Source organism: Desmodus rotundus, chromosome 6, assembly GCF_022682495.2.
Source record: "Desmodus rotundus isolate HL8 chromosome 6, HLdesRot8A.1, whole genome shotgun sequence".
Classification (NCBI taxonomy): domain Eukaryota; kingdom Metazoa; phylum Chordata; class Mammalia; order Chiroptera; family Phyllostomidae; genus Desmodus; species Desmodus rotundus.
The window spans coordinates 43,742,793-43,755,951 of NC_071392.1; the positions used below are offsets into that span (position 1 = coordinate 43,742,793).

The 13,159-nt window shown below is 36.3% G+C and overlaps 1 protein-coding gene across 6 annotated transcripts in view; it reads right to left on the minus strand.

Annotated features, from left to right (window-relative positions):
* PHTF2 (putative homeodomain transcription factor 2) overlaps positions 1–13,159 on the minus strand; it is a 130,405-nt gene that overhangs the window by 38,094 nt on the left and 79,152 nt on the right. For 5 of the 6 annotated variants that reach the window (XM_045194006.3, XM_024558998.4, XM_045193997.2 and 2 more), the window contains 2 exons: positions 7,290–7,455; positions 5,444–5,608 (listed from right to left, as the gene is read on the minus strand). In XM_045194006.3, the coding sequence (XP_045049941.2) occupies positions 5,444–5,608; positions 7,290–7,455 (331 nt within the window). The remainder of the gene's footprint in view (positions 1–5,443; positions 5,609–7,289; positions 7,456–13,159) is intronic. The other variant, XM_045194011.2, reaches the window with a different exon arrangement.

The following is a 13,159-nucleotide window of genomic DNA, read 5'->3' on the forward strand; positions in this document are numbered from 1 at the left end:
CACACTCACATTTTCTAGCTCTACTCACTGAAGAAGGCCTGTGCGTAGCAACACCCCAATAGTCATGAGCACATCTAGTACTCAAATCTTGGTTTCTATATACCATTCCCCTTAAAGAAATGGCTGGTTCTAGGGCTGAGGCAATGCAAGTACAAGTTGAACATGAAACATTCTGATGTGTCAGAAAATAAGGAAGTCCTCAAAGAGTGATAGAGACATGTCAAAAAGGCAAAGAAACTGCTCAAAGGGCTCCGATGGCCAAATTTAGGACAATCTGATCATCAAATGACAGTAACAAATTAAATAAAATAGAAATCCATGAGTAAATAAAGAGAAAATCATTCCTTAAAGTAGAATGACAATAAATGTAGAAGGAATGATGGAGTTAGAAAAATCACCATTTGGTAATTTATAATAATTCAGACAAGACTAAATGAAACTAGGTGAAGGGATTGGCCAAAGAATGTATGAGGTCTGTCCAAAAAAAGTCCAGCCATTGTTAATATAATGAGAATGGTTTGTGTGACATGAACCCTGGCAGCCAAGGAGAGTGGACTGGAATGCACATGCTTGAAGAATGATGACTTTATTATACTAGTCAATGGGGCTGTTGTGTGAGCATGTGTATACTATGTGGCTGCCGCATTCCAAATGACTGAGCAAGAAGAGCAATGAATCTACATCAAATTTTACATTAAGCTTGAACATTCCTCTGTGGAAACTATTCAGATGATTCAGAAGGCCGAAGCTATGGGCAACTGGTAATTGGCAGCATCATTATGACAATGTACCCGCTCACGCATCACGTCTTGTGCAGTTTTTTGGTGAAACATCAAATCACCCAGGTGATTCAGCCCCCGTACAGCCTAGCTATGAGGCTCTGTGACTTCCAGGTTTTCCCAAAACTAAAATCACCTTTGAAAGGGAAGAGATTTCAGACTGTTGATGAGATTCAGGAAAATACGAGGGCAGCTGATGGCAATTGGGAGAACTATGTGAGGTCTCAAGGTGCCTTCTTTGAAGGGAACTGAGGAGTAACATCTATAATGTTTCTTGTATCATGTATCTTCTTCAATAAGTGTCTCTATTTTTCATAGTACATGGCTGGATACTTTCTGGACACAGACAACAGTGTGGTGATGGCCAGAGAAATGGGGAGCTAGGGCTGGGTGGAGGTGGGTAAAGTTGTGGGAAATGGGGACATTTGTAATAGTGTCAACAATAAAGAAAAAATCTCCCCCCTCAAAATAATAATTCAGGCAAGAATCTTCAATGGGTGCTAAAACTAGAAGGTAAAGATATGATGAGAATTGAGTTATTTTTACAATATTTTTGTATCCCCACACAAGACATTCATTGATTATAAAGAAAATAAATAAATAAATTTACAGTGAAGAAATCTGGCAGAGGCAGACAGTATCTTAATCAAGTGATTAATGTAAATATCACTACTAAGGAAACAAGCCTACATTGTTTGCCACCTGACAGGATACAATGGGAAGAACAAATTATCACATCTATGACATTCCTGCCCAAAATGCATAACTTGGGTTTAATCATGAAGAAATATCACACTATTAACCCAGTAGTGTGTTGCTAAATGTTGAACGACCAGCTCTCCAGGGCTAAAAAGCTCTTATTTGTAATGTTTCTTGACTTCCATGGTGTAAATAATCCCCCCATGACCAATTTCAAGTATCAACTGACAGCACTAAACACGGAAATAGTGAGAGATACAAGTATTCAACTCTCATAAGTCACTTGGAGTCAGATCTAGAACACCACTGGCACAAACCCAAATTAAGGGATTTCTTGAAAGTGAAGCCCTATAGTCTTCAAAAATGTGAAAAACACAAAACTTGTTTTAAAAAGTACAAACTGATTTGTACCCTGTTTAGGGTATTCTCTGCATGTGAGTTTAGAGGAAATGCTGAATGCAGAAACCATAGGAGAGCTAAATTCCACTTAACGCAGATGAAGAGAGTGAAAAATTGAGACCTCTACAGGTGAAGTTTAGTTTTACCACTGACTGTACTACATCATTCATACTGAAATTAACAGCTGAAAATTAAAACTTCACAGCATATTAAGTTATCAAAAGGAACACAGGCTATCAAGGCTCAGATGTTTAAGTAATTCTTCCCATTTCCTTGTTCTAGGAAGTAAAAAAGTTAGGGAAAGGTGGGGGAGTGAGAAATTAAAAAAATAGATATTGTAAAGTTCTAAAGAGACTTATTTTCTAAAGGGAAGCTACTTCTATTTAAGTGAACTTTAAAATATGCACAAAAATAAACTGAAGCAATTTCAATTTTAAAATAAACACATACACATCTAAATCATCATTCCCTACCAAAAATAAAAAGGTAGAAAGAAGCTGGTATTATGAATTAAAGTACTAAGGTATAGAAAGAAAAGGTACTTTTTAGTACTATCTAGAAAATATCTACCTATCTATAGCTATCCTTAATGCATATATTAAATACTTTCACTTAATAAAACCAGAGTTGACAATATTTTCTTAAGTCAACCCAAACACCATGAATCACAGGCATTAGGGCTGTGAGGTTAGCAGTAGTATCTTGAAAACAGGAGACATACAAGTCCATACTAATTTTATTTATTCATGGCAGAAACAGTATTCCCTGCACTGGATTTTGAACAAAAAAGCATTTGCAAAGAAACAATGTGCAATTTCATGGCCATGGTCAAGGTTTACAGTTTTATAACTAGACTACCACTTTAATCTTTGGATGGCAAGACCTGTGTAGAATTTTCTTTAAAATATTATATTTGACATTCAGGAGGGATAGCACTATGTCAAAAATACCCTTAGGAAGAAAGGACCTTTAGAAATATACATATACAATTACCTTACTTCCTTTGTGAGATAAATGACGATCTTAGTCTTTTCTGAAAAAACGCAAACAAATATACAATCTACACCATAAATAAATCATAAAACTAGATGGTTTTCACATTAAAAACTTCAACCAAAAAGTTAACACAACTTTTAAAGAGCTTACTAAGTCATAAAATCTCAAATCTGTACCAAACATGAAAGCCAGTGTGTTTCTATATCAAAAACCTAGTCACGTCATCAAAAACACTCATGGTACTCTATACTGCCATGGGGGGGAAAAAAAAGGTGGAAGTAGGCCCCAGGTGGTGTGGCTCAGTGGATTGAGTGCCAGCCTGTGAACCAAAGGGTCCCCGGTTGGATTCCCAGTCAGGCCACATGCCTGGGTTGTGGGCCAGTCCCCTGCTGGGTCTCCAGTAAGCAGCACATGAGAGGCAACCACACATTGATGTTTCTGTCCCTCTCTTCCCCTCTGTCTAAAAATAAAACAAATAAATCTCAAAAAACGAAACAAAAACAAAAACAAAGAATCAACCAATGAATCCATAATTAAGCAGAATAACAAATAGATCTGTTTCAGTCTCTCTAAAATCAATCAATAAATTTTTTTTAAAAAGCCGGAACTATTTGTTGGTGTTCTCAAAAATATGCAGTATATAAACAGATCCAAATGAAGATCATCCTTTCAGTATTAAAGCACATTACAGAGTTGCTACTTAACAGTAGAAAATAACTCTTGTTCTAGAACATAGTATGGTATTTCTAGTTCTGCTTTCATTTCAACAAGGTAAGACAGACATCAAGGGGAAGGGGAGGTTACAGAACCAGAATGCATACAATTTCAGATATAAGAAAAAGACAACAGGAGCCTACATATTACCATCACTGCTATCTGGAGCTATCGTACACCTTGACTACATGCTAACATAGCCCTTCAAAGACCCTTGGGTCCCTAGTATCCTCTACAAAATATAGTTTGAGAGGTATGTGACAAATCAGGTTTATTTATGATACCTGTAATCTTTCTAGGACCAGTCCAACTCTAAAATAAGTGACTTTAGCAAATTTAATGAAATAATCTAGTGGTCATAAAATAATCATTAAAAATCTGGGATATTTATGTGGCATTTATGTGGCCTTCATCCTTGTCTGTGGCAAATAGGCAACAGAGTTTCACCCAGCTTATAGCTTAAATGACTGAACTATTTAAACTAAACTCACTACAAATGAAATTTTAATCCTTATACCAAACATTTCTAGTGGGATAATATGCCATTTTATCTTATACAGTGGACTGCATTGTGTGAAGATCAATTTATTTAATCTTTAACTTTACCTTTAGTGTTAAAAACAGTAAATATGGAGATTAAATGGGACAGAAATCTTTAAAGTAGGTCAGAGAGTATATAAGTTAATATGTTGACCTGGTTTTATTTTGATTTCTCTGTCTTAAGCACCAAGTCAACTTATATCACAGGTGGCAAACATAAGGCCCACGGGCCAAATCCAGTCCTTCACCTTGTTTTATCCAGCCCTGCACCTTGTTTCTACCTGGCAGCAGCACTGAGCTCCTTTCCCCTAGTTAAGGAGGAGTTACACTTATACAGTCCTAAAATGACATTCGGCCCTTTGAAGGCAACTGTGAGGCTGATGTGGCCCCCGGTGAAAATGAGTTTGACACCCCTGAATATGTTACTTTTTCTACTAAAAAAAGAGCATAATTCTTATTCACTGTCTGTTTATGAATAATATTGTGATGGTCAAATGAATCTTAAAAGATATGAAAGAAAACTTAAGATATATCTGAATTCTGAAATAGGCATTACACTGAAGAGATATACAATGTAGATGCATTCTACATACAATGTAGATGCATTCATTAATTTAGCAACTTTTATCAGTTATACTCAGTATTTTGATAATCGCTTTTTAACTTTTTTCAAATTCATTATATATATGTACACTAGTAATATAACCCTTAAGTGTTTTAAATTAACTATTCAAAATAATTATACAAGATTGAGTTAGTTTTAATTTACTGTTGAAGCTTGCTATCATTGCATTTCCTTACTTGGCATTTTAAATACTTATTGTGGTACAAACTATAGAAAAAGCCCAATATATAACAACAGAATTTCATCCAATAATGTATTTTATTTTATTCTTTTAAATAAAAATGCCTATGTTTTATATCAGATAATTTTAGATAATTGAGACAGGAATTAAATTTAAAAATCATACAACTCTCATGACATACTAGTAAAGCCAATTTGATCTGTACTGCTCATAAAGATAAAGTAACCAATTTAACAGAAGTAAAATAGGACTTGCAAAATCACAAAAGAAACCAAAATCAAGAAACCCAACTAAATATATTTTGATGGTATATATTCACTCTCATATAAATATGTCTACACATATCGTTTATTTTTCTATAATCTACAGTAATATAATTTATCAAAACAAAATCTGTAATAGGGCTGTCATATGTAAAGTCATTAATATTCATTACCCAACAATAAAGTGCCAAAAAAGGGATAGATAGTGCATCTCTATGCCAATATAAAGCCTTAAATAAATACGAACCCTGATAAAAAGAAAGCAGCATGCCAGAGATCTCTGAAGACTGCGCCAACGGTGTATGAGGTGCTTGTACCGTAGCTCTGGACTGCTCCCTCCTGTGAATTATCTGTGGTACTAGAACCATCACCTTCCCTATGTACTTCCAAATGGGCTGCTTTTCTTAATTTCCTTTAACAAAAGAGATTAAGAACAGAAGGTAGCTTTAAAATTTTTTAAATCACCTTCGTGGTAGTATGTTCAAAATTTTGGTAAACATATACATAGGAACTTTACTACATGATAAAATTTAGATTTACTGGATAAAGTACATATTCAAGACCAAGTTCTATAAATGTTAAGGTATTATCCCTTGCTTATACTGACGGTCAGTGGATATTAGGTAGTAAGGATTACATTACTTCCCTATTTAAATGCCACTATCTGCAGATAAAGAAAGAAAAATTTTAAATCAAAGAGAACTGTAATCTAACTGATCAGCAATGTTATTTATCTATTTATATTTTCAAAATGAAAAGGGCTTAAATCTCAACATCCCCAAACTGCAAATGCCACAATCTTTTAGTAACAATATTCCAAAGAGGAATTATTCCAGCCCTGGCTGCATAGCTAATTTGGTTGGAGCATCGGCCCATACACCAAAAAAGTTGCAGGTTCAATTCCCAGTCAGGGAACATACCTAGATTATTGGTTCACTCCCCAGCCGGGGTACATACGGGAGGCAAGCAATCAATGCTTCTCTCTCACATTAATGTTTCTCTCTCCTCCCTTCCTCTCTCTCTAAAATCAACAAACATATCCTCATGTGAGGATTAAAACAATAGATAAAAATAAAAAAGAGAAATTGCTCTAAAAGACCTTTAAAACAGAACTCCATTGTATTGAGTGGCCAGTGAGACTTGCTATGTTTACTTAATCTAGAGACAATGTTAAACAGCTTCAAATAGCATTTAATAAATAGAATTTGGCTAATTTTTTTCTTGTCTCTTGTTTTTGCCAAATCATCATATAAGTACAAAAGTTTTTAAATAGTGGATATTACTAACTCCAACTAACATACTGGGTTGGCCAAAAAGCCCATTTAGTTTTTTCCATAAAATAAAAGACGTATTTTTCATTTTTACCAATAACTTTATTGATTTGGATAGTTTGAGTATGTCAGCTATCTCCACTGTGGTGTAATGTTGATTGTTCTCAATGTCTCGATTTTCACTATCAACTTCAACTGCTCTATGGGACTGTGGAGCATCACTGATCAAGAAATCTCCAGCAGGAAGCTTCACAAATCACTTTTGACACATTCGATCAGTCACAGCACCTTTCCATACACTGCACGAATCTTTTTTGTGTGTTTCAGTTGTGTTTTTATCTTTCTTGAGATAATAAAGCATAATATGCCAAAAATGTTGTGTATTTTCTTCCATCTTCAACATTAAAATGGCTACACAAAAATTCACTAATTTTGGTAAGTTTTTTTTAAATGCTCGCTGGTATGACAGTTGTCACAATACAAACTAACAAAATTGTTTCGAATGAAGTTAAAGACAAACTAAGTGCCACTGGAGCCATCTTACAGAAAAAAACAAACAAACTTTTTGACCAGTCCAATATATTCCCTGCTTCACTATTAGGTGCCTAGAAATTAGCTTCAAGAAAGAAAATAAAAATAAAAACAGGTATGTGGTTTCAAAATGACCTTGAAACAAATATATAAACAAAATCATATTTAGTATTTGATTCTGAAGGTCACTGTTTTATTTGAAACAGTAACTTTACAAGGTAACATTTTATTCAAGTCAAGAACAATTCTAGATTCAAATTACAGAAATCTACAAAAAAGTTTATTCAGTACCTTCTTCTTTTACCGCCTGTACTTAGAGGAGGCTTGGGTGTCCTTGTTGAAACAATCTGGCAGTGCACAGTTCCCAGGAGCAGCATCAGCCATATTGGCCCAATCACTTCTGTCAGAGGTATGTTATGTGGGCTAGAAGCGGAACAGAACAATACTATTGCAGCAACTACAAAAAGGGGAAGAAAATATGTTATAGACCTGATAGTCACTTCTTTTAAACTTTAAAAATTGTTTTAATATTGCTTCCTAACAGATTATTTTTCTAAATTTGAATAAGTTTAAATGTTTTCCCAGGCAAGCTCTTTCACACTGGCAGTAATAAACTCTTAGATCAAGATAACAATGAACATAGTCTCTAAAGTACACACTTTAATACTACAGACACATATGAATCTAAGGCCATTCCTGGTAAGATCCCAGACAGCCAATAGAACCACACTAATCTCAAGTGCACTTATTTCTTTGATTAACAAACACGAAGGTCTATGATAAGGGTATAATAAGGCTGTAAAGAGCTTCTTTTCAATAGAGGTCTATCTGCTCAGAATTAACAGCACAAATTTATTTGAGTGTATTTCTCAGGGAAATCCCTAAAAAGCCATTAATGCTAACCATTGACACATGAAGAAGAAATCTTGTTTTAGCCTGCTCGGCATCGCTCAGTTTGTAGACATAAACTCTCTTTACCTTTTGGGGATCTGCTTCCTTTATTTGTCAAATGGTCTTATTTCTGCCATCTCAGGGATAGACCTGTACTCTACGGTTGCCAGAGTTTTAACTCTGGGAATAGTAATTAATAAAAAGATAGGCATGTGACCCAAGCAGGGCCAATCAGAATCTCTCACAGGGAGAAATAGAGGTACTTGAAGGCTTTTCTCCTAAATCAAACACTAAGGACTATAAATATAAGAAATTGCCAGGGGCACCACAGCCATCACTCAAAAAAAGCCTCCCTAAGGATGAGACCGGCATAAGAAAAACAGCATAAACAGCATAAAAAGTGAAGATATCATCTAAGCCTCTATTGCTTGAATCAAGAGCCTAGGAATACCTAATTTGGTTTTGAGGCAATTGAAGAATTTGAGTATTAGATTTCTTTTTATTTTTTGAAAATAATTTTTCTAATCCTCATCTGAGGATACGTTTATTGATTGTAGAGAGAGAGGGAGGGGGAAGACGGCAAAGAGGGGGTGGGTGGAGAGAGAGAAGCATTGACTGGTTGTCTCCCATATAGTGTCCTGACCAGAAATTAAACCTGAAAATGTTATGGTGTACGGGATGATGCTCCAACCAACTGAGCCACCTGGCCAGGGCAAGTATTAGGAGACTTCTGTTCATTTTGTAAGGTAAGGTCATTGGAATGTGATTGTTTAATATTTTGAAGAGGTTCATATTGATGCATTCGAGAGTAAAATGTCACGATGTACACAATTTACTCTAACAAGAGATTAAGTAAATATGCCAAAATGTTAATAATTATATTAAATCAAGAGATGGGCATATGGGTATTTAGGGTGACTATGTAACTTATCATTTAAATCAAGACTCTTGTGAAAGTGAGATGAGAGCTGTTAAAAACATGAGGACAACACAAGTAAACTTGGGTAGTTAGATACTCCCAGACAACTTGGAACATATGGCCACTCCAGTTATTGCACAAGTCTATCTAGTTTCCTGGAGGTTTTTGGAAAACTTTTATGATAACAGTAAAGACAATAAAAAACTTTTTGCAAAAGCTAGTTTACATTTGGCTTCTGCCACCTGCAACTGAAAGAATCCTGGTCTAGCATACCAAGATTTAAGCTTAAAACACCACTTTATCTTCTAAGATGTTTAAGAATTATCATAAAACAAATTTCAGCCTTATGTTCTCCTGAGTAATAAGATTCTTTAAAAAGAAAAAAAAAAACACTTAAATTTTTTTAAATGCCAAACATTTTTATGAATTACCCTGGAATTTAACTCATGTTCTCTAGTAGTTTTATAATAGAGTCTGGAATCTGGAAAAATATAGAGTTTTTGTTGTTATTATGAATTGTAATGTGACCTTTATCCAGTTCCTTAACTTTCTTGAGCCCTGGTTTATTCCTCTGTACAAAAATAGTATATAGCTACACAGGTTTCAAGTGGAGTAACACACATATGTAACCACTTTGAAAAGTTCCTTACATACAGTAAATGTGTACTTAACACTGATAAATAGTACCATTAGCTATTATTAACTATCTTTAAAAAGGAAGGGGATGCAAATGCTATTTTTTGAAAAGAGGTTCAAAATTTTAGGCACAAAGACCAACATCTTAAAGAACTTCAGATTTGATATACTTTTTGCTGGTTATTTATCTTTCAGCCTTTTGACCACCATTTTCTGTAGTGCTATGGCTGGGAACCTAAAAACTGTATTTTCTGTCTCAACAGAAAGTTGTTATATTCTGTGAAATTCTGCCAATGAAAAGCATTAGAAAAGGGGAGAAGGAAGCTGCTTCATTCCTCCCTTTTTCCTTCTTCCTTCTGGCTATGTCCCTCAAAGTAGCCATTTCCCCTCCATGGCCTCAGTTCTTGAGCAGATGGTCCTGGTATCACCCCATCCCTTTTGTTCTTCCTTGAGTAAAGGATTAGGAAATATAAGAAGAAAACATTCACTTCTGTTATACTTTTTGATCATTTAATGAAGTCCTGTGAACTAGATAGTAGTGTTGAAGATTTCTGCTAAACAGTACATCTAGAGATTTCTCCAAGAGGTCAACTAAAACAAAATGTTCTTTTTGGGGCACAAGCAGTTCCAGGCAGAGCTTCATATACTGGCCAAGCAGAACTCTACAATCATCAGGAATATAAAATTTCTGAAGTTCAATTTTTAGGTATGTTAATTTTTAGGATTTAGTGACTGGTGTTAGGTATTAGGAGTAGAAAGACAAGTAAACACAGTCTATGTTTCCTGTCCCTCTCCACTTTAGAGGAAAAAAGGTGGACATATAAAGAAAAATTAAAACACCTATTGCTGGGAACCGCCCTGCCTGGTTTCAGAGGCTATAACCCCTCATGGTTAAGGCTGAGTCAGAGTTGGGACCATAAGCCACTAAGGAGACAAAGCTTGTCTCCGTGGTAGGTGTACCACCTCTGCCCACTTCACCCTGCTTGGCCCTGAGCTTGGCCAGTTAGCCAATGACGGGTAAGAATCCTCAAGGGAGGATCAACCTAAGACAGGCTCTGGTCACGGAAGAGGCCCGCGGGGAAGGACTCAGGGGGCTGTGGAAAAAGGGGGTGATGGACCCTCGCCCCTCGGCTTTGAAATAGCCTGAGTCCTCATTCTGTCTGCAAGAAGTCTCCTAATCTCTTGGCTGCCTTACTTCCCTTGCCTGACTTAAGCCTGAAGCAATAACAGAGGGCAGTGCAGTCCTATACTGGGAGGGGCGGATTCCCTGGGGAATCAGGCCTAAGAAAAATACATACATTCCTGTGAAACCTACTTAATTTGTACCCTCAGTTTAAGAGATAAGGGTCCAGACCTAAGATGAGTCTGGAGCCTAAAGTTTTATGGACCTCTAACTAATTGGCTGTAACTCAGAATAAGCCCTCAAAGTTCTCTGTAAATCATGTATTGTTTAACCCTTACTGGCTGACAATGATTGATGAGCTTTATCCGTATTCCTATGCAAATGAACCTAATAAAAGCCCCTGGAGAGAGAGGCTCTGGGCCCTTCTCCCCTTGAGAGAAACAGCCACCTTTCCTCCCCAAGCAGATCATGTCTTGGTAGTCTTTTTCTTCATCCGTGGTGGAACCGGGGGGCTGAGTTAAAGCCCCCCGACATCCTATAATGTACGGAATTGTGTACCCAGCCTCATAATTCGTATGTTGAAGCCCTAACCCCTCAATGTGACTATATTTACAGACAGGACCCATAAGATATAATAAAAGATTGAATGAAGTCATAAGAGTGGGGCCTTAATCCAATATGACTGATATCCTTAGAAGAGGAAGAGATACCAGAGATCTCTCTCCATTCACACATAGAAGAAAGGTTCTGTGAGGATACAGTGAGAAGGCTACCAAGTACAAGTCAGGAAGAGAGTTCTCACCAGACCCCAACCCAGATGGCACCTAATCTTGGACTTTCAGCCTCCAGACTGTTAGAAAATAAATTTCTGTTATTTAAGCCATCCAGCCTGTGGTATTTTATTATGGGAGCCCAAGCAGATTAATAGAATACCTATGATAAATGCCACAATATACAAAGGGAGACCAAAAATATAAAAATAAATTTATTTATAAAAAGTTGTGTATTTATTCTTACATGTTTAAACATAGATCCCCTTCAAAGTATTCTATTTGATGTAACACACCTATCGAGACTTTTTTCCACTGCCCCCAAAACAGTATTTGAACTTGTCAATTTTGATGCCCTTTATTCTTCTGCTGTTTTTTGTTTCACCTCTTCCACATTAGCAGAACGTTTCCCTTTGAGGACTTTTTTCACCCAGGGAAACAAACAAAAAAAAGTAACTCAAGACAAGATTGGGTGAATAGGGTGGTACATGGGGGTCATGATGTTTTGGGTCATAAAGTGCTAAACACTCAGCACGGTGTGGCAGGTGTGCTAGTAAATCACCCATCATGAAATGGGCAAACACGTTGAAAGAGTCTTCAAAAAGAATTCACTGAAGCTGAACACAGCCTCTCACACCTCTGCCAGCTGGTACATTGATACAGATGCATTCCTAAAACACTCACCTAGCAAGGGAAGCCTGTTCTACAAGGGGCCCACCTTCAAAAAGACAATTCTGTTTTTTGGGGGGAGTTCCCTCTCACACAGGAGAAACATGTAGCTGAACTGGGAGGTTATAAAAAGGATTCTGAAAGAAGGTAATAGGTGAAGCCTAATTTAACTCTGAGAGAACAAATAGGAGTTGACTAGGTAAATGAAAGGGAAGAGGGCTACCCAGGCAAAGATGATTTGCATGTCCAAAGGTATATATATGGGGGGGGGGTGGAGCACAGAATGTTTGAGAAATAGCAGCAAAGAGCTAATTTAGTTTGATTGAAGTTGGGGAGAGGCACAAGAGACTGACTAAAAAACTTGCCTTATATCTTGAAATCATTGATAACTAGGGAATGATTTAGACCTTAAACAGCTGGTTTGCATTTGTAATATAAAGGTAAATGGACAGAAAAAGGTAGAAGATATAAGATCTCTTGGTGGTAATCTGGAAAGAAATGATATAAGCAAAAAGTAGGGATATAGCTGAGAATATGAAGTTGAGATACTTAAAAGGCATGTAACTGAAGTAAAAAAAAGAAAAACCATATGGAGCTATATAAAACCAAATCTAACTGCTCATGATTCTACCTTTTGGGAGGTAAGGGCTAGATAGAGAATGAAGGTATAACTCAAGAGTACTGTACCCTACTTTTATATACATGGAAATGGAGGCAGAGGAGTTTCTAAAGGTACTAGCAGACCACTGAGGGTCCTTAGGGTCATAGCAGGACTTTGTCACTGGCTGTGTAACTTGAAGCAATTAAGTCACTTCTTTAAGTTTTACTAGAATGTTCAGCATTCAACTTACGAACACACAATGTTACACTTCAGTTCTGAAACTGACAAATACCTTTTCATGCCTGTTCTAACCTGTGTTCCCTATTTAACTTAGGAAAGCCACTGAGTAGATTTCATACATAATATTTCACTAACTTTTAGTTACACTGGAAACTAGAAAGTGACAATTAAAAAAGCATAATGTACAGTGGTTACAATCAATGGTACTGATTTTCATAGGAAACTTCACTTTCTGACTGCTTCAGAATAAAGTTTGCTCCTTTTGGTAAGTTAGAAAGCACTAGAAGATAATTATACTTAGCTCTCTTAAAT